The sequence below is a fragment of the Rhinolophus sinicus genome, chromosome 3 (genome assembly GCF_057876585.1).
Source record: "Rhinolophus sinicus isolate RSI-liver-muscle chromosome 3, RSI-T2T, whole genome shotgun sequence".
In the NCBI taxonomy this organism is placed as follows: domain Eukaryota; kingdom Metazoa; phylum Chordata; class Mammalia; order Chiroptera; family Rhinolophidae; genus Rhinolophus; species Rhinolophus sinicus.
In genome coordinates this window covers 101,550,368-101,573,157 of record NC_142503.1, presented here as the reverse complement: position 1 = coordinate 101,573,157, position 22,790 = coordinate 101,550,368, and the positions used below count along the sequence as shown (strand labels likewise).

Below are 22,790 nucleotides of genomic sequence, written 5' to 3'. Positions count from 1 at the left end.
TGTTTTGTGGACCCTAAAGAGCCAGATATTTCTCCAACAATTGGGTTTATTTGAGAACAACAAAGAATTGCCCTTGGGGATGTGCTAGTCCGGAGAGGAAAGGAGTGGAAAAGTTCTTTTACAAAGGAAAGAGGTGTTTAGGGGGCTGCTGTCAACAGTCGGTTGGAGGAAACTGGCAGTTGGAAGTGGCTTTTCATTGGCTGAGTGGCAGCCAGGCAAGGAAAAGACCCTCCCTCTTCCTATGGGAGAGGTCGGTAGGAAAACAGCCTCCTGTTTGGGGTAACTGACAATGAGTGCTAGTGCCTGACAGCGCCCCCGCAGGCCCTCCCAAAGCCAATTTAAATGAGGTTTCTATTTATTGATCTCCAGTTTCTAATGACAAAATATTAGAAATAACCGAAATGACCAACAGTATATAGGGAAATGAAAAAGTTATGGAATGTCCATATAATAGACCACACTATGCAGCCATCAAAGTACATCAGAGTTTTCTGTTAAAAAAAAACCTAAGATACCGCAAACATGACAAACTGTAAAATAGTGAACCAAAAACCTTTTATTCCTTTTTCTGCATTTTTCAGTATTTTTCTTCTAGAAAAAAATAAAATGAAAAAAGTACATGAATTTCAACTTAAATCCAAAATTGTTCTACTTGCTTACTTAAATTACTACCAATATTACTTAAATTATACTATAATTACTACTGACACTAAAAACTTCCTAAAAATGGGGGGGTGGGGGAAGTCCTTCCAATGGGCAGCCCTTTAAATTTCTAATTAAAAAAAATTGGAAGTGAAAACCAAATCTGTGCATCCATTTATAACTGTAAATTGTTCTTATTTTAAAGGCAATAAATGACTTTTTCATGGTTTTTAATAAAGAAAAAGCTTATTTTTTTCATAAAAAGATCACAGAGCAACATATCAACATTCAATGATTTATCATCTGCATTCCCAGTCTACCTTCAGCTGGGTCAGTTCCCAGGTCACTCATACAGCAGCTGAAAATACAGCCACTGGAGGAGGCAGGGGCGGCGGGGCGGCAGGCCGGGCAGGGCTTGCAGTCTGTCCTGCTGCCCTTTATTTTTTAAAAGTGTTTATAGTGTGCTCAGGTCTAATTGATTCCTACTCACTTTTTTACATTGTCCGTGTTTGTTCCACCTCTATGGACCAAACGTTTTTAAGATTCAGTTTCACTTTCGTTTGTTTCTGATCTCTGATAAAGATGAAGTGGAACCTGAAGCAAACATACCCAGTGGGGAGGGTCTGTGGGAGGAGCGAGGGCTTCCAGAAGCGCCCCCACGCTACATAACGGCGAGAACCCTACAGGAAGAGCTCTGTGGACAATAAAACTCTGGCTCTAACTTCCCGTTCCATTAACCTCCTTCTCCCTTCTATAAACACCCCTCCGTCTGGGCACACAGGCCGAGTGTGCACATGGCCTGCCATGTCCGCATGCGCTGGGCTGCATCCCTTTCATTTTCCCAAATAAATCCTTTTGGTGATGAAACACCTAGTAGGTATTTTTCAGTCAACATTTCTAATGCTTTCTTTCAAAAAAATCAGATAAAGTATAGGGCATTTTAATGTCTCTAAAATGTTTTCTGATTCCTTGTGTATGCCTTAGCTGTTAAGAAATTCTGCATTTCACACTTCCTAATAAAATACGACATATTCAAATTCCACACATTCAAATGGGTGACATTTCTACCTTTCAGTAGTGCCCCCATTCAGTCTCCTGTACAATATACTAAATAGCAAGTCCCTTTGGAGAGGACACAGTAAATATAATTTGTTTATAAAACATGTCCTGAATGCGACAACTCCCAGCAACCTGGATAACAGTATTTTGGGAACTCACAACCAACTGCTTAAAACAACATCTAGCACAGAACACGACACAGGGAGCACTCACTTGGAAAGATCTCCCCCATCATCAGGTCTTTATTCTGGTATCCATGTATTTCAAGATATCAAATCTCTTCTTTTACTATAAGACCGGGTCTTATATAATGTAGTATAATATAAGACCGGGTCTGATATTAATTTTTGCTCCAAAAGACGCATTAGAGCTGATTGTCCGGCTAGGTCTTATTTTCGGGAAACACGGCATATAAATAATAGGGACATCTGAACATGATGCTTTAAAACTAGATGCTTTAAAACTACTATTTTAAACTAAACTATGCCACCAAATGTAAGTTTGTTGATAGTCTTCATACCAGGGTCAGAGGGAACAAGTTAGGGACCTCTAAGAAGGGGTAGAGGATTATAGGTGCTTTAGGAGCCCCCAGCCCTGACACAGGGTGCTCCCAGGCATGGCAGGAATTGTGCCACACTTGCTTTCTTGCTGGAGGCATTAGCCAATAGCATGGTTACTAAACACGAGCTGGCATCTCACCTCTCAAGCTTACAAACCACTCTCCAAACAAGGAAATAAACATTTCTAAATTGTCTCAGGAGAAAATTCATGTCAAGAGGTTGAGGGGTAGAAGAATTTAACCGAAGGAAACAGGAAAAAACAGCAATGTGGAGAATAAAGAGGGAGCCCCTCGCCACCAGCAGGAGCCAAGCCCTTCATTCCCCCTCCCCACCCCCCAGGACGAGGGAGGGGGGGGGGTAGCTGGTCACCCTCCATAAGGAGACTGTTAGGGCAACTTGCCAACTGCTACCCACTCCAGCTGGTTAATTAGGGGTGTGTCACACACCAGAAGAGACTTGGAAAGTCTTGCTAAGGAAAAAAACTCTAAAGGGCTTGGAGAACCTAGGGGCTGGGGACGGCTTTCATAACAATGTTGATGACCTCTTCTTCCAATTGATAGCTGAGACTTTAGAAAAGGAGGAATGTGAATGGCTGTCGGTAAATTGGAGTCGCCTTTCCAGACCATGCTGGAACATTCTTCTCCTTCCCCTACTCCTCGTTCACCCTATAGGTGTCAGTGTCAATCCCACTTCTTCCTCCTGTAAATGCTGACAGCCTTCCAGCTGGGCAGACAGCATTATAAAATCTTACGTCTATCAGCTCCCACTGGACTAGAAGCTGGGGGCGGGGCAGGGCAGGGTAGGGCGCGGGCGTGCTCCTGGCGGCGCGCTCGGGCCCACGCACACTGCCTGGCAGCACTGCGGTGAGCACGTGTGAGCGACTGTGGCTCTCCGCCTGCTGCAGTGCCCTCCACAGGGAGCAGGAAGGACACGGTTGTCTTAGCACTTGCCCATCTGATTGTGAGAGCTTAAAACTGAAAACAGAGAAAAATTCCTGGATCAAACTGGGAAACAATGTAAGCGATGACATGAGAAGAAAAGCAATGGGAGAGGTGACTATTAACTCAGAAGAGAAAATATCTGAGAATTAAGTTGCCAATTTCGTAACTTCTGACCTCTACCATAATAGATATCCAAGATAAATTTAAAATTTATGATTTTTATAAAATAAATAAGACACGCTCCCTATCCATGAAAATCTGAGTTTAGTGGATTTCTTAATGCTGTATGTGAATGGATGGGTGAATCTCATTCAAACCTTAAAAGGGGAAGTAGGATGGTAGTGTGTCTCAAAATGATACTCCCCAGTAGAAATCCACAAACCACACTAGATAATTTCTGAATGAGGGAAAGAGTAATGGACACACTACAGCTGTTGGAGTGCCCTCAGCCTGCTCAGTAATGGAGAATGGATCGTTTTCTTGACTCAGATCCCAAAATGGCCTAGTGACAATGATGTTAGAGGGAAGGAACTTCAAGCACCTCGGCTTTGCTGATACCACATTTATCTTAAAGGGGAGGGGGTAGAAAATGGGATAAATTCTTGCTGACAGCTTCGTCCTAAAAGGATGAGGGAACTATTATACTGGACTTAATCCCGACCAAAAGACAGACTAGTTGAAAAACTCAAAGGGTCTCAAAAAGAAAGTAGACATGTAATCTTTGGAAGTGACATCTGGAGGAAGCTGTTAAGGGAGCAAGTCCTCAACACGGCACCAGTAATCCTGAGTGAAGACCCCGTTCTGCCACAGCCATGCGCCCTCAGGACAGTCACCACTTTGCATGCCACAGTTTCCTGTTCCGGAAAAGGACACCTGTCTACCTCCCAAGATCAAATAATTGGCTATCTGTGAAAGTAAGTAAACCTTATACCCTTATTTAAGTACCACCAGGCCTATAACAAAATTAGCTGTATTATGCTAAGTGAAATCAGAGAAAGACAAATGCCATATGATTTCACTGACATGTGGAATCTTAAAAAAACAAGCAAATGAAACAGAAACAAAGTCATAGATACAGAGAACATTTTTGATGGTTGCCAGATGAGAGGGAGGTTAGGGGGATGGGTGGAAAAGGGGAAGGGATTAAAAAATGCAAATTGGTAACTATAAAACAGTCACAGGGACATAAAGTAAAGCACAGGAAATATAGTCAGTAATATTGTAATAACTATTTATGGTGCCAAGTGGGTACTAGACTTATCAAGGTGATCATTAGTTTTATGAATGTCTGCTCACTGTTGTATACCTGAAACTAATATTGTACATCAAGTGTAATTGAAAAATAAAAAATTATTTAAAAAACAAAATTAAATTAGCTATTAACAATAGCTACTATATTTGTCAGGTATTGAGTTCTAACCCCCAGTCAGACACTGAGTTTTACAGAGTCTGCCAAGTCCTCTCGATGGCCCTAGAAGATCAATACTCTTATTATCCCCATCTTATGGACGAGAAAATTAAGATTTCCAACTGTCAACTAACTGCCCAATTTCCCCAAACAAGAAAAATGGTGGAGCCTGAATCAGAACCCAGGTTTTCTGAGTCTGGAGAGCCCTCATTTTTATCCATTGTGTTATAGGCTTTCAAAATGTACACGCAGGGCGGCCAGGCGGCCGGTTAGCTCAGTTGGTGTGGGGGCAGAGCCCCAGAAAGTAGTTTCCAGGCTCTCGGCCTCACATAGACAGGTGCTGGTTCAGGTAGTAAATGGCTATCAACTGTGATTGGATGGCCATCAGCTGTGGCTAGTTGGCCGTCAGCTGTAACCAGTGAGCCATTGGCCACTAATATAACTGCTGTGGCTACGCTAGCAGAGAGAGAGAAAGAATGGGGGCTAGCAAGGAGATGGCGGCTGGGCTGGCAAGCGCGGATGGCGGTTTGCGGACAGTGTGGATCCAGCCTCCAGTGAGAGTATAGTGCCACCAGAGAGAATATAGTGGTATGACTCCCCTGCCTATGGCTCCGTGGGTGTTCCTTTTTGGCCTCACCATGTCCTGCGTTCTTGTATGGGGAGTGGGAGCAGAGACCCCACCGGACGCCCCGCACGACAAATGGCGCAGCGAGCAGGGTCTCCCGCATGACAAATGGCGCAGCGAGCAGGGTCTCCCGCACGACAGTTGGTTCGAGCACAGTTCTCTTAACAAGATTGCAGGTTCAATCCCTGCAGGTTCAATCCCTGCATGCGCCCTCCACGACTAGGTTGAAACAACTACTTAACTTGGAACTGATGGGTCCTAAAAACACACTTAAAATAAATAAAAGTTTAAAAAGAAAAAATGTACACTTCACAAATTTTAAATCTCATAATCCAAAACTCTAAAGAGAGGACAGATGCTGGTATTTTTTAAAGAAATTCTCAAAAGTGAGATTCTGACCATCGATATGCAATTAATTATAAATTATTCCAATTCCAATTTTAAAAGGGAACAATCTGAAGAGACTAGCATGGTTGCACAGAATGCTCCAACGAGATAGATGTTAAAAGGATACGCACAAACATACACGCACAAAGAAAGCGGTCGCAGTAAAAATAGATAATAGAGTGGTGGTTCTGACCTAAAGAAAAGTGCCAGGAAAAGTCACAGCCCAGAATGAGCCAAGTCCTGTTAATAAAGCCAGAGAACAAAAAGGGCTTTGTGAGAATTGTCTAGATCAATTCTGACTTCTTCCATTTCTCTATCAACAAGTACAATCTTCCACTTCAAGAGGGGAAGAACAAGCCTGTGGAAAGCAAGGACTGAAGCTCACATAGCACAGCCCCTAATTACTCCAAGCCAGCGCGTCTCCAGACCTGCAACGTGTCCCCGTCCTGAGCTCTGGGGCACCTGAGGAGCCTCTGCTGAAGGATTTAAAGGCTGAGCAAGCTGCCAAAGCCTGAGGAGGGCTGTGGGGACAGAGTCCCAGAGAGCAGTTTCCAGGCTCTCGGCCTCATGTGGAAAGGTGCTGGCTTGGGTAGTAGATGGCCATCAGCTGTGGCTAGTTGGTCATCAGCTATAACCGGTTAGCCATTAGCCATTGATGTAACTGCCATGGCTAAGCTCGGGGTTGGTTAGTTGGCAGAGAAGCGGACGGCGGATTGCGGCTCCTGCTTCCTGTGTCTCCAACCCAGCCGCCAGCGAGAATATAGTGGTATGACTCCCCTACCTATGGCTCCGTGGATGTTCCTTTTTGGCCTCACCATATCCTGCGTTCTTGTGTGGGGAGCGGAACCAGAGACCCCGCATGACAAGGACAGAATCCAAATTTCAAAGAGGGGGCATCTACTAAGGGCTGCAAATGGTTCCCAGTCCCTGGCAACCTTGACATGAGTCCTGGATAAACTGCACAACTGAGCTTTCTTTCACATACATACACACCTAGCTCTGACCCATTTGGTTCTTTTGTAAAAAGGTGGGCTTTGAGCTTCTAGAAAGGAGAGTGGTGGTCATAGAAGCAAGTTATTGAAAACATGTCTTTCAAAAAAGAATACAACTAGACTGAAAGACAAAGGAATGCAGTGGTACCAATGGCGCTGCTCACTTTTGCAGACGGCAGCACTGGCATCACCTCGGAGTCTGCCCAGATGCAGACGCTCAGCCCCACCACAGCCTGCAGCCAAGTGAGAAGCTGCATTAACAAGATCCCCAGGTCATTTCCGTAGATGATCACGTTTGAAAATCACTGATGCATAGAACAGATCTACATTTTCAAGCATTTGATGAGCATTTCATGATCTCTCTGTGGACAATAAGAGTGCCTTCTATTACTCAGAGATCGTGACTGAAAAATCAGCAAATGCAGCAGGAAAGATGTTTCAAAAGACGAAGAAATTTCACAAAATTCACCAAGCCACAGTGTTTTACACACTCCCTTTATTTACTAAAGATGTTTTTGAAAACTAACACCATCACGTAAATTAACATATACTGGTCCCATTTATATATATAGGGATTTCTGTTTGGAAAAAGTTGATTTGAGAGAAAATCGATCACATGCCCCTTAGAATTAAAATAGGTGTGTCTACAAAAGACCCACGTATGCTTAGCCCCTTTAAGGAAAGAAAAGAACTTTAACCAATTTAAGATCATTAACGTTTTTGTAAAGTTTTCAATGCTGGTTACTTAAATAAAATTGAATTAAAAGACAAAAAAAGAGTGCCTTCTATTAATTTGTTTTATATATATATATATATATATATATATATATATATATATATATATGTGTATTTGCCAGGCAAACTGTTCAGCAGTTGACACACCTCTCATTTAATTCTCATAATAACCCTGCAAAGTCGGCATTACTATCTGTAACTTACAGATGTTAATATTAGCACAGATCAAACAGCACTACCTGCCCAGCATCGCTCCAAGGACTTCATATGTAGTAATTTATTTAATCCTAACAAGTCTTTGTGATAAGTACTATCATTACCTACATTTTACATGTGATGAAACTGAGGCAAAAAGAGGTTAAGCAATTTGCTTGGAATCACCCAGAAACCTGTGGTGCGGGTCTTCACCACTACTCCCCGTGGCAAAGTGTGCTGCCACCGAGGGGCATGGAGTAGCTGGCGGGACACAATAAACAATCCTCCCCAAAGACAGTCAATTTTTTTTTTTTTTAAATCAATAGGACCTGCGGGGGGGGGTGGGTGGGAGGTGTATTTTAAAGGATATAAAAAATAACAAGATTTTACAGGCATTCCCTGAAAGGAGGGAGGTAAATAGACTAATGTTATTAAGAGCCTACAGTATGAGGCGATGAATTAAGCACTTTGCATCCATGTTTTATTCAACCTTTCCAACAGGCCATCTGTAGGTATTAAGACATTTTATAAACGAGGAAATGAAGACCCAGACAAGGTGAGGCCCTTGCCAAGTCACAATACTTGTGATGATACAACTGAGCTTCCAAAACCAAGTCTGCCTCTAAAGCCCACCCTTCCCTTGATTTGCTGTGTGTCTGCCCCTGGCCTGGTCCCACTGCCGAATGCCTCAGATTAGAGCACAGGGTGATGCCGACCCCGTAAGAGGAGGAGCCTTCGCTAAGAGGACAAACATACTGAAATACACAACATGGACTTGAAAGATCAAGAACGGGACAACGGGCTAGAATGGTATTCAAAGGCAAGAGGCTTTGGAGTCAGACAAACAGGGTTTGACTATCAGGTTTTATCACTTACTGTTTGGAATGCAAGTAAGTTTCTGAACTTCTTTGAGCCTTACTCTCCACATCCATAAAATGGGAGCAGTGCCTCATAAAATTGTTGTAAGAGGGGAGAAAAGGCAATGTTTGTAAAGTTGTTGGCACATGAGAAAGCTCAACAAATGATAGTGAACATTAAAGAAGGTCAAGTACAAGAAAATCAGTTTTAGAAGCACCAGATGAAATTTAACAGAAACACGTTAAGAAAAGCTTAAGGATCTCAGTTGACTTAAATCTATGAATCAAGTGTGCTAAGTTTGCTATCTACAGTTTGCTAAGACAGCCAAAAATGACTGGAGTTCCGAGCACACTGCAGAAGCACTGTCCAAAACAAGCGAGCCCAAAATAAGGAGGCGCGTCAGACCTGTAATACTGTCTTCTTTGGTTCTGAGCGCTCAACTTTAAGAAGGTCACTGGCAAATTATGATCAGCCCAGGAAAAGATCAGGTGAGCAGCTTTGAAAACACAGTCACAGCTCCTTCCTCATTCTACATTCCCTCCACACACCTGGAGCTACTTGACAACTGCTTCCATTCCTAATAGCTAACACTGCCCCCACCTTCATCTCCCTCCCCCCACACACTCTTCAAATTCAATTCTGCCCATGTCAAATGGATCTGACAGGAGTGACTTCACGACTTCTAGCCCAAAACTCTCGGAATTGACATGTCAGACCTGTAGCTAATCTGGTCCTGGCCGCAGATTAAACCTGCTGCTGCCAACCTAACCTACACCAAATCTAACTGGCCCCCTGCTTGCTTCCTGAGACTGAGCCCCACAACTTGTGCCCTCGGTAACTGAATCCTGAGTCTGTCACATACTCAAGAAACTGGGACTCTCCCTAAAGGTCTCCATTTTGCCTTCAGAGGGATACAGCTGGCCAGGAGACTACCATCAGGCAATGCAGTCATCTCACATCTCAGCCGTTTCAAAATCAGATAAACTCAGGGACAAATGTATTCATGCTGATAAAATAATACAAGCAGATCAGCTTATTGTACCTGAGAGGCCATGTGCAAACTTACAAGAATGAAGCCTAGAAAACCTGTCTGCAATCTGGCCATCCTCACGGCAGTACCTCATTTTCAATTCCAATTAGAACTGGGCTCAGTTCCCTGAAAGGACTTAGGTAGTAAAATCTGGTAACTCCTACCGTAGGTCCAGATTCTCAGGGCAACTGACATTGGAGTAACATGAGCATCCCTGGGGAATACAGCCTTGTCCAGGCAGGCAGGCTTTCCTAGCTGAATCAGAACAGCCTGTCTCCTTTCATTAATACTCCTCTGGCAGCTAAGCAGCTCTCTGGGGAATGCCGCCTGCAGTGGACATTAGATGTCTCAATACCCTGTATGCAGCCATGCTAACATCCTGGTTCCATTTCTGTTTCTCAAGTAGACAGAGGCTCTGCTCTTTCTTTGGATGAATGAAACCATGGTAAATGCTAGTCTCTGAGAACTTCGCCTTACTGTTCCTCTTCTTCGGGACAGCATGGTCTGGTCCAGCATCGGATGACTCCTGGAGCTTTCATCCAGTTCACACTGGTTCTGTACCTAGAGTTCCTGAGCCAATTTGTAAATCAAGGTCTTCCTTTCCTGAAGTGATGCTGAACGTCTAAACTCACGTCTAGGTGGTTCCCTGACCAACTCAATACAGCACTCTGGTTGGTCCCTGGGATCACTAGTTGTCGAACTTGAGCGTGCATTTGGAGGCTAAGATACAAATTTTGGACCTCACCCCTCAAGATTCTGATTCAGTAGCTCTGGGGTGGGACCTGAATATCTGCATTTTTTTTAAAAAAGATTTTATTGGGGAAGGAGAACGGGACTTTATCGGGGAACAGTGTGTACTTCCAGGACTCGAACCGGCAACCTTGTGGTTGAGAGGACGCACTCCAACCAACTGGGCCATCCGGGAGCTCAGCGGCAGCTCAGCTCAAGGTGCCGTGTTCAATCTTAGTTGCAGGGGGCGCAGCCCACCATCCCTTGCGGGACTCGAGGAATTGAACCAGCAACCTTGTGGCTGAGAGCCCACTGGCCCACGTGGGAATCGAACCGGCAGCCTTCGGAATTAGGAGCATGGAGCTCTAACCGCTTGAGCTACCGGGCCGGCCCACTATCTGCATTTTTAATAATGCTACCAGGGCTTTCTCCTGTTGCTGGTTGCAGTGTGGAGACCATGCTCTGAGAACCACTGCTCTCGATGGGTAATATTTCAAGTCGGGCCCAGGACTGTACTGGGAAGAAGGGAGGATGCTATACATATGGGTCACACAACATTCGGTGCTTTGTCCCATGCAAAAACCTCTGAATTCTCCTACAGAATAGACCTCAACTGGATGTTTAAAATAGATGGCAATTCACGTTCTAACAAATTATTAAAGCAGATACATTCTGTAACTAAGAAATGGTACTTATGTAAGTGATTCTAAGCTCAAGAGCAGCGGCCAAACTAGAAGTAACACCTCTATTCTCTTTCCTTTGCCTCACCAGCTGCATTATTCACTAAATGAATTAAAACCTGTAAAGTGCCTAGAATAATGGTTAGCCGTGATTTTTTTTTTTTACTGCGGTGAAATACACATAATATTTATCATTTTTACCATTCAGAAGTATACAATTCAGTGGCATTGTATACATTCATAATGTTAGGTAACCATCACCACTATCTATACCCAAAACTTTTTCATCACCCCCAAGAGAAACTCTGTAGCCATTAAATAATAACTCCCCTTTCCCATATTCCCCCAGCCCGATATGCTTTCTATCTCTATGAATTTGCCTATTCTAGGTACCTCCTAAGTGGAATCATACACTTATCTTTCTGTGTCTGGCATTATTTCAGTAAGCATAATGTCTTCAAGGTCCATCCATATTGTAGCATGTAGCTAAATATCATTCCTTCCTAAGGCTGAATAATACTCGCGTGTGTGTGTGTGTGTGTGTGTGTGTGTGTGTACATTTTGTTTATCTATTCACCCATCCACTGACACTGGGGCTGCTTCTACCTTTTAGCTATTGCGAATAGCACTGCGATGACATGGGTGTACAGTATCTGTTTGGGTGCCTGCTTTCAGTTCTTCTGGATATACACCTAGGTTTAATCTTTGGAGAAACTGCCAGACTTTTCCACAGCAGCTGCGCTACTTTCCATCCCATTCCCATCAGCAATGCCTGCACCTGTCCTGTTCTTTTTTCATCACAGCCATCCTGGCAGGCAGTGCTTAGCCAACATTACTATCACAAGTTTTCATGTGAGTTTTTACCGGTACTTGTAGGACTGTAAGGACAGCATGACAACAATCAGAGGTTCTGACTAGTTTTCAAGTTGAAGTAGTCCTAGCAATTTCATTCAAAACTCAAAGTTTCCACTTGCTTCTAATTTTCTCACAAAATCACCTTGAAAGCTAGCATTTCCCTAGCTTGATATCAACTACAAAAGAAAATGACGCTCTGGGTAGCTAAAGGAAAAACAAAAAAAAAGATGAATGGTTTTCAGTATCTCTTATAACAATTCCAAATAATGCAGAGTTTTACCAATAACCAAAATGACTCACTGACATTCAGTTCAAGAAATATTAAACTGTTTAAAATATTAAAAATGTTTTTCTAAAACATTTAGAGTGCTAATCTAAAAGGATTTATTTTTTAAAACGAAAGTATATTGGAAAACCTTACATATTTTAATGTTGCTAGCTATATCACTTCTAAGTCTGTTACCTAGCCAGAAATACCGTTCTCACTTTATTTGGGGGTTTTTCCAATGGAAGAGCTAGAGTTTCAGTGAGACAAACGCCATTCCCAAATAAAACTGTTTTCTTGTGCTCACTTATTATGCTCAAGCTTCAGGCCTTTCTCTCAGTAACTCTTGTGGTCTAAGAAAGAAAACACTTAGAAGTATAGAAAGTAAAAACAAGGGGGAAAACCATTTTTTGAAAGTTTTCTTCCCTCGACTTTTAGACTTGGCAAAAGTTGAGAAAGAAAATCTAGTACTAGCTTAAGCACAGACAAAAACATGGGCAGAGAGGGTACCCTGGGAAAAACAACTTAAACAGCTGTAGTTTCAGCCCAGTTATTGGTGTAGGAGCATGCCACACACTCGTATACTTCCCCATTATGCTGATGATAATATTTGAAAAATTCAATTCTATATATAAAAAACTAAAGACTGGTTTTATAAAGGCAAAAAGCCGACCCACAACATTTTCAGAGGAACAACCAGAGACCTACATGAAACCTCAAGTTCACTAACCCCATTAAAGCATATAATTTCTTTCATAAGTAAATGCACAATAAGCAACTAGGAACAATGTACCACATCTCTGCAGGGAAACTTGTGAGTGACTAAAACTGGGAATGTTCAACCCACAAATGCCAAGAGAGAGCTATTTCTGGTGTATGTGTACACAGGCGTGTCACACGTAGAGACACGTGATCTCTGATGTATATGTACACAGGTGTAGACACATGATCTCTGGTGTATACATATGTACACAGGCGTGTCACACATAGAGACACGTGGTCTCTGGTCTATATGTACATAGGTGTGGCACACACAGAAATACACGGTTAATGTAACACAGATGAAGCTTACTAGAAAGAGCTGCATTTAGTCAGAAGAGTTTGAGTCCAAATGCTGCCTTTCTGGGTAGATTGACAGCCACTGAATATCATTTCAGTATCATAAAGATAACCATCCTAAGCAAAACAATACCCTTCACTGGTTGAGTGAGGGATACTAAGTTCAATACAGTTTCCCTCATTCTTTAGCAAACATATTTTGAAGTCTCACAATGTGCACTAAAGACGCAGAGGAGGTCGAGTCCCTGCACTCACTGTGTATAAGAGGTCTTCCTCCTTGGTGGGTACCCCACAATTCAAGAAATGTTTAGAGGGAACTAGAGAGGAATTCCTCAAGGACAGAGAACCCCCAATCCATGCTGAACAAGAACCTGGCACAGAGTGACAGACTATAAATGATTGCTGAATGGATGTACAAACTGTACTTTGTTTATGATCTGTAAAACCTTCCTTTCGGTCCACATTAACCTAAAAGGAAAGGGATTGATATATAATAATCACCTCACTCACTGGAGAAACACACTTCATAGCAACCCTTAGAAACATTTGGAGGAAAAAGCAAAAATGACACTTCCCATTATTATTCCAGGGCAGGGCTCAGGTGTTCTGTTTGTCATCTAAAATCCCGTTTCTAAAAACCCCTGCAAAGGCTGTGGAAATGGCTTTTATCCTTTGTTATGGTTAAGCTGCAAAATAATTAAGTTTTAGAGTTTTTCAGTGTGTGAAGTCTATTGCTAAAATCAGTATTTAAGGACACATTTTTGAATACTGAATGTATTAACCAAAGACCTATCTTTAACTAAAAAAGTAGGAAATGGCCAGATTTGCATTCATCTTTTTTTTTTTTTCCTCAGTAGAAACCACTGAAGTTTCCTGGCAGTCACAATGCTTACACTGTATGCAGCAACCCCCCTGACAAGTCTATCTGCACCCATCTTAAATACCGGGGTCTCAGCACTTCACATAAGCCTATACCCATATAGAGGGCATGCAGCACTTTTTACAAAATATTGGGTTTAATTTTAAAAAACATATGGTTTTGTAGATAATCTAAAATGCCTATTTTTAAAAAGACTGATTTTAGTAATGATGTGTATCATGTAATAATGTCTACAAAAGTAAAGGCAAAGATTAGCCAATTGTTGAAGCAACGAACAAGTAATGAATGGATCAATGTCCTCAAGACGTTTTAGTACTAAAGTCATAGATGACTCTCTTTAGAATATGCCCATCAATTCTGAGAATAAATTCTGGTTTCACAATAATTCTGTAAGCATAGTCATGTCGGTGCCATCTGTACTGGATAAAAAGACAAGAACTGTGCGTGTGTGTTTTTGATGGGTTTGGGTTTCAGAGGAAACCAGTACATATACGGTAACAGAAACTGTCTTTCCCAGGGAAAAAAGGAATGCTTTTCTCAGAAGCAGAAACTCAAGAAAAAAAGTTACCTCTAATCTACTGTTTTGGTCTCAACATTTTATAGTCTGGACCTAAGAGAGAACCAATCCTTAATAAACAAACAACTCTTCCTATTGCTCTGAAGCTTCTCCGTCTCCCACCACCATCACCCTATCCCCTTGCCATCTCAGTTAGGTTCTCAAGAGGTTTCTTCAAAATCAGGTATGGAAATGCTCATTCCAGTAGGTACAGGCCCTCTAGCACTGAAGAGTGCAGGTTCAACTATCTGTTCTAGGAACATACACCCCTACTCCAGAGAAAGAGGAATAAAAAACGGTGACTACTGCAACGGCCAGAAAGGGCAACCAAGGAGCTCTTGAGTGGAGGTGTGTATAGTGATTGGTTTGGAAAAACAAAGTGCCTCCAATTATCTGAGACACCAAGCAGGGTGGCAGAACTGATGTGAAGTGGCTGAAATTTCACTGGAGTGTTTTAGTATCTGAACAGATAGTTAGGGGCTGTAACGTCTCATCTTGACACTACAGCAGACCAGCCATTCTGCTATAAAATGGGGCTTAATATTTACAAAATGAAGTTGGAGTATCCCAACATTACTACATCTTTTCCAATACAGTGAAGGTACACAAGTCAGAAAATGGGACTCAAATATACTGACCTACAATGAGTTTTGTTATCCCCGCAAAACAGTTCAGCTCCGTTCTATAAAGCAGTATCTATCTTACTTTTCAATTCATTAATAAGTACTTCAGGTCAGGTTCATTAGAGAAAACCTCCAGGTTCCTTAACGTTCATATAACTAAAGTCCAAGATCATTAGGTGCTCAGAAATTTTTTAAGAGTAAAATTCTCACATCCAAATGAGATTTTTACCTAATTGCTCATTACAATATCACTAGTTACTGGCAATAACAAAAATGAGACTATTTCACCTTTCCCTCCTCTCCTTTCCCTCTCTGGAAGGCCTCAACTTAACATTATGAATCACTTGGTCCTTGACGTATGGTGACTTCCGGAGGGACAGATGACATTTAGCACAGGACATGTGAGACTGTGGGAAAAGGGAAGTTCTTGGCCACAAGAACCAGGACAAAACCCCTGCCCTTGGGAAAAATGCCAAAAATCTCTTAAGTCTACTGCAAGGCAATTAAATTTTTAGTTTTAGAAGGTTCCATTAGGGAGCATTTAAAATCTTGCTCCCTGGCAAATATCGTCAGTTTGGATCAAATAAACTCATAAAAATAAAAAATAAAAAGAAGATTCCATTATAAGAAGAACACAAACCAGAGCACAGAATTAGAATAGGTCTTTGAAAACTACACTAAACAGTTACAAGTAACTATTTTCTGGCATTTATAAGAATCCATGCTAAAAGATGGTCCCAAGGGTGAATATGAATATTTTCCCCCTTGGGATTGGTTTAAGCTGACTTCACTGTGAAACCTTTCACTATATGGGAAGACAGAGAATATGAGGACAGCAGCTAACTTCACCAGTGCTTACTATGCAAGCATCAGGCTAAGCGCGCTACATGCATTTCTTATTAACCCTCCCAACAGTTGCTAGAATCTCTAAACAACATGCACTCCAACACGGGAATTTCCTTTACAGGCTTTGAAAATAAATATTAGATTATTTAGTAAGGTGACTTTACAGAATTCATAAATTATTTTTAGTGTGAGGGAAACACTGTATGGGTCATTAGAACAATCTCTAGTCTAAAATGAAAATATGAATAAAAGCACATGTACTTTAGAAAACGACTCTATCCTATGAATCACGACTTGGGAAATCCAGGCAAAACCAAGACCCTAAAAGGCTACTTAACTGCTGAATGCAAATTTCTTCAGAATCCTAGTTGAGAGTCTTTGTTTTATAGTTTATTACAAAGAGAGAGTTTTCCTCACAACTTATGCCCAAATAGATGTAACCCAAGGAGTCGCACTTAACTTTCTGTCGGTTACACAGACATTGAACATTAAGAACATAAGACATATAACATAAAATACTTTTAACTATCCTTTGTGGTCAATTATAATTTAGCAAATGTAATAAAACTTCAGGTCATGTTACAAATGCAAGTATGTGCTTTGGAAAAATAAAATTTAAGACAATAACATAGTAAGAATGAACACGATACTAATAAGTAGAAATCAACCTACACCTGCCAAATGTACAACTTTGTCAACACATTAAGAAAGGCTCCTGCACAGTTTGCTCAGTGGTTAGAGCGCAGCGCTCATAACACCAAGGTCGCCAGCTCGATTCCCATATGAGCCAGTGAGCTGTGCCCTCCACAACTAGATTGAAAAACGACGACTTGACTTGGAGCTGAGCTGCGCCCCCCACAACTGGACTGAAAGCAATGACTTGACATGGAGCTGATGGGTCCTGATGAGTCCTGGAAAAACACACTGTTCCCCAATATTCCCCAATTTAAAAATTTTAAAAAGAAAAAATGCTTTTTTTGTTTTTTACAGCCATAGCGGCCACTGGCTGCTCATGGCAGTACATGGCAGCTCACACAGAGCTCCAGTTGCTCACAGCAGCCCGCTCCAAGGAGAGCTGCTGTTCACATCTTACCTGTAGAGGGCGCAGCTCAGTGGTCCATGTGGGAATTGAACCAGTGACCCCAGCGTTAGGAGCATGACGCTCCAACCACCTGAGCCACCAGGCTGGCTCCAAAAAGGCTCTTATATTTACACAAAAACATATCAAAAAAGAATGTATTCCTGACACACACAAAAAAAACCCTTGGTTTTTACAGTTCAGAGATAACATTCCTCATATTTGGCTCCAAGAATAGTTATTTCTCTTGTACAAAAGGAAAAGATATGAAAAATTAAATTTTTATTGACTACACCTCAAAATGAAGAGTTGCCAACTCTATCTTAAGGAACAAATTTTTCTCCAAGAGTAATTTCATCACAATTTCTTACGTAGATTGTATGGTATGCTTCTGCTGGCAATATATAGGTCTGATAAAGGTTTTCCAAATTTTTTCATCTGTCTGAATTTTTTGAACCACATTTTAAAAAGAATCATCAAAACCAAACACATATATCAATACCAAAACCCACAACATGATCTATTATATACCCATGTAGGCATCTTAGTAAATTGGCTAATTGCTTCATGAGAAGTTATATAATATATAACAAAGGGAACATTTGCAGTGGAGGCCGAAGAACCTAGATCTGGGTGGAATGCATGGCCCCATCATTTGCCATGTGATCTGGGGCAATTTCCTTCTCTCGGTTTGAGTTTTCTCGTTTGCAATGTGAGGTAATAATTCCAATCTTATGAGGATTAACTGTGTGTGAAATGCCCAGAACAGAGCCTGACTCAAAGCAGGAGTTTAGGAAACAGTTACTGTTACTACTCTGTTGTTATTCCTGTAAGTTCCTTAAAGGCAAAGCATACTTTTTCCTGTAATTCAACTGCAGAGCTCTGTAACTGAGAACTGAAAAAATAAAGGCAAGAAACATCAAAGTTACAAATGAGGATTCGCTATACCGTGTTTCCCCGAAAATAAGACCTAACCGGAAAATAAGCCCTAGCATGATTTTTCAAGATGACATCCCCTGAACATAAGCCCTAATACGTCTTTTGGAGCAAACTTTAATATAAGACCCAGTCTTAGTTTCGGGGAAACACTGTACCTGTTCAACAAACGCCTAGACAGGAAACAAGACTATGAAGTCATAGTGACCTCCAACCCTTGTCAAAATGAACAATGTCCGTATTCTTATAAGCCTTTCGAAAGGTAGATGATGCCATCTCTGTACAAATCACATACAGAACTACTTCCATTCATCCCGCAACTATTTCCTGAACGTCCATTAAGTGCCAGTCATTATGCCAAGCAATGTGCATATGATGGTAAGCAAAAGCAGGCACCGTTCCCACCCTCATGGAGCTTCTGGTCATCAATCACACAAATAGTGTAAACTTGTGGTAAGCGATATAAAAGACAGTAAGTACATGGTACTCTGAGAGCCAATAAAAGAGATCTAACCTAACTGGGGAGAACAAGGAAGGCCTTCCAGAGAAAGTGAAAGCTGAGAGCTAAAGAATGAGGAGGGAGTCAACAGTGGAGGGTGCTTCTAGACAGGACAGCAACTTGTGCAAAGACCCCACAGGACGGAGGAAACGGGCTTGCAGAACCAAAAGGCCAGTGCGCCTGAAGCAGAGATGATGTGAGAGTTAGCTAAGGCTCTAGACCACTCAAGGGCGGAGGCTTATACACCACATTCAAGAGTTGTCATGATCCCAAAAGCAATGAAAAGCCACTGGAGGGTTTTTATGAATCTCATTTTGGGAGCGGGTAGGCTGAAGGGATCAGAAATGCAATTTGCCTTTGGCTTCTGGAGTAAGAGCTAAGGAATGCCGATGGGTCAGGCAGGAAACAAAAGTACTGTCAGGTAGTGACAGTGGCTTGGAGACTAAGGTGATGAACGGTAGTGGAAGAAGTCCATGAATTCAAGAAATATTCTGGAAAACCTGCTGACGTATATAGTACAGAGGGGCTGAGGGAGAAGAGTGTCCAAGAAAACGTCTGGATTTCTGATTCACATGACTGCATAGAAAGAGATACCATTCAGGAAGGATCTGATTCAGAAACATCTTTAAGGCAATTTTCACACCCCAAAAAGGGTCTAAATGCATTTTAATTTTATATTTTTTTTGCTATTTCCAAAAATCCAGTTGACTCTTGAAAGTACAAGAAAACCAACATTGAAAACATTTAAAAGATTCTGCCACAGCTTTGAAATCAACTCCAAATGAATTCCAAAATTGGTTTGAGCAATGAGGTAGCATTATGGAATGAATGTGTCATTTCCCAGGATGACTACTTTGCTAAGTCTAACTCAAATTTGCTGTCGTTTAGTTTAAATATTTTAAAGAAATCTTAACAGTTAAGAGTATTCTTGTGCTATTAAAGTAAAATATGAAATCCACCAGGCATTACAATAATTGGAAGGAACTATGCTCCTTGGAACTATGCTGCTTTTGTGTTTCAACATTTTGAAACGCCTGTAGAGAACTTGGCATTATATAGGAGAAGGTATGGTTATAAAAAACCACATTAACTTCCTGATCTTAATATACAAATATTTTGTTTCCATCCAGTCCTTGTTAATGCCCAACACACCCATTCAATGTAATAGATTTTTACTAAACACACTTGTATATTTACACTGTATACAGATGAAGACAACTTTAGCAATACTATCAATGCTTCAATATTTGCTCTCCTTGGTATTTTTTTTTTTTTTCATTTGCAACCTAATGCCATTTTCATAGTGGAATACTAATGCCATAAGTCTTAAGAAACATAGAATTTTAAATCTGACTAACCCCAGAAAAAGAAGTGAAAGAGTTTTGCCCCTTTAAAATCAACCTAACACATTACACCTTAGTACTAAAGTATTTCTCTAATTCTGGCAGGATGGGCTCCTTGGTCACCTGCTTGCATTAGGCCCTGACTAGCATTTTATTAACACTCAACTGCAGTTACCAGAATGCTTGTACAGAGAAGCACAATTCTTTTCCCCCAGGCTGATTTTATCTCAAAACATCAAAAGGTAAGACTGCGGTCTGAGGCCAAATATGAAAACATGTCATCTCCACAAATGAGGAGAAAAGTCAAGGGCTTTTTAACAATCAGGTCTTAAAGAAACCCATTAACCAATATTAGTTTGTAAACCCAGACCGTCTCCACACTAGAGACTGTGCTATCAAATGTGGTTCTTGGGAACAAGGGCTGGAGAGGTCGAAATGGGTGACCAGCACGGTTCATCTTTTCTTGTTTCAGATTTTTATTAAAACATGGAATCAGATTATGACTCTTTTTGAAAACAGCCAAGGCCGGATATGGGCAGTGCCAAAGAGACAGCGAAAAGCCTTTAGGGTTCCCATCTCTGCCGCAGGCTTTCCTATCTTTCTCAGAAGGAGTGGTCCACGTCTCCCCCGCAGGAATGTGCGAGAGTGAAAGTTACAAGGGCCCCGACTTTTCCCTTACCCAAGTCCCCAAAATGACACCGCAAACCACTTCCTTCTGGAACTGAAGGTCATTAAGAGTTAAGGCACAATGGAGCTCAATGTAGACTTCGGAAAAATGTAGACAGTGGGGTGAGATAGGGGTAGGGAAGTGTGAGTGGGGGATATGCCCAGACCGAGAGGAATGGGGCAGTCAAGGCCAGGGGCTTGGGGAGCGTGAGAAGGCCTGGATCTTTCAGAATGTGTCCAAGGAGGCCTGCCACGGCCCTGGGATAAGCCCGAGGGGCTCGTCTGAAAATCTAGGGCATCTACTACCCAGTGCCTACCATGACTGTCCTCGGGAGGGGCGGTGGTCCCCGCAGAAGCCCATCCCCCAAAGTGAGCTTTTCTTGCCCTTAAAAAGAAAAAAGAAACAAAACCCGCACGGAAAGCAGCAAAATATGTATAAGGCGCAAAGACCAGAGGAAGGAGCTGTTCTGCAAACGTCGGGGGCGGGGGCGTTTGTGGATAGAAAGGAAGGCCCCCAGGTCCAGGAACTTGAATCACCTCCGGAGTGGGGGGAGGGGCGATGCGAGGCCTGAGCCTCCGGGGCCGAAGGGGACAGAGGAGGTCCGGAGCAGAAGCAGCGTCCGGCGGCGCCCCGGTTTCAGGGGATGACGGCCAGAGGCGCGGCCGCCAGGGGGAGGCCACAGCGGGCCCCGGGCGCCACGAGCGCGCGGCGGGCAGGGACCCACGTAGGCCCCAGGGGTCCGACACGCCCACCGCCGCGGCCCTGCTTACCTGCTCCTCCTCCGGGGTCAGCTGCGGCGCCATGTCGGCCTGGGGTGCGGTCGCGGGCTCCATCCCGCCGCCGCCGCCCGCGAACAGGACCCGCCCGGAGCGCCGGGGCCCGATGTGGCCTTGGCTCCCTCGTGCCCGCGCTCAGCAGCCCGGGGCCGGCTCGCGCATGGTGGGCCGGCGGGCCCGCGCCCGCGGCGCCCACGGACGCCGCCGCTGGTTCCTCACGAGAAGGCGCTCTGAGCTGTCGCTGTCTTCTGGGCGGAAATCCTTGTTTATTTTCTCTGCTCCTTTCCTCACACTCCCCCTCCTCTCCCGGAAAAGAAAAAGTGCAGGCGGGGAGCTGAGGGAATCGGGAGGAAAAAAGGAAATCTGAAGTGAAGAACTTTCCAGGCCCAGAGCGAAGGCTGCCGGCCTCCTCCGCGGCGCTCCCGCTCCTCCGGCTGCGGGCCCGGCGACCCGCGCGGCCGCCTCTCAGCGCCGTTCCTCAAAAGCCTCCGAGCCAGAAGGAGGGAGAGGGAGGGGACAGGACCGCGCACCCCCCTTCCGGCTCACGGCCAACCCTGCAGGCGCCCGAGCCCCCCGCGGCTCCATTGAGAAACTGAGCGTCTCATTCACAAATGGGCGGGCCACGAGGAGGGCCGCTGAGCACGGACGCCGTCCGGGAGGGGGCGACAGAGAGGAGCCCGGGGGCGGTGGGTGGGAAGAGGAGATGGAGGAAGGGAAGCGAAGCGGTGGGGGAGGAGTTCGGAGGGGGGATAGGGGAGAGGAGCTCGAGGAGGGGGGAGCGAAGCGGTGGGGGAAAAGGAGCCTGAGAAGGCAAAGCTGAGGAGTTCGAGGACTGGGTGGTGGGGGGGGGGCAGGCGAGGGACTTCGACGACTCGGGACTGCGGGGAGCGAGAAAAAGGTGAGTGTTGAGTTTTACAAGGAAGGTTAAGTTCCATGGAGGAGGAAGAGAAAACCAGCTGCCTACGGGCACCTCGGGGTTACTGTCGGCTCCCACCTACAAGTGAGGAACCCACAGTCCTCATCTATTTCCCTGTCACTTGCTGACTGAAAGCGCATTGAAAGGTTGCCTGAGAGGTCCAGGATGCTCATCTCGGCCCTACAGCTCGCTCGTTCTTGCTGTATCCTGTCATTTATTGCCAGTGTAGCTAATTTTAGTCCCTCGAAAACAGCATCTGATTTAGAAACCTCAGACAGAAATCACGCAGCTCTTGCAAGCCTTTGATTTTCACTCAGGCGTATAGCAAAAAGCTTGGGGAGCTTACAGGGTAGTCTTGGAGTCAGTTCGGGAATCACAAGGAAGGCAGGACTGGGTCTGGTATGTTTTTACATCAGTCCAGACCAAAAATATTCTTTTTTTATTTATTTAAATTTATTGGGGTGACAATTGTTAGTAAAATTGCATAGATTTCAGGTGTACAATTCTGTATTACATCATCTGTAAATCCCATTGTGTGTTCACCACCCAGAGTCAGTTCTTCCATCACCATATATTTGATCCCCTTTACCCTCATCTCCCACCCCCCCCACCAAAAGTATTCTTAAAGGGACCCAACGAACAAGCAAGTG

General features: G+C 43.4%; 1 protein-coding gene across 1 annotated transcript in view; it reads right to left on the bottom strand.

The window, feature by feature from the left end:
- Positions 1-21,862, bottom strand: part of PTPN9 (protein tyrosine phosphatase non-receptor type 9) — a 70,130-nt gene extending 48,268 nt beyond the window's left edge. The window contains exon 1 of the mRNA XM_074328305.2: positions 21,219-21,862. Within this exon, the coding sequence (XP_074184406.1) occupies positions 21,219-21,281 (63 nt within the window). The 5' untranslated portion in view covers positions 21,282-21,862. The remainder of the gene's footprint in view (positions 1-21,218) is intronic.
- Between the last annotated feature and the right edge of the window lie 928 nt (positions 21,863-22,790).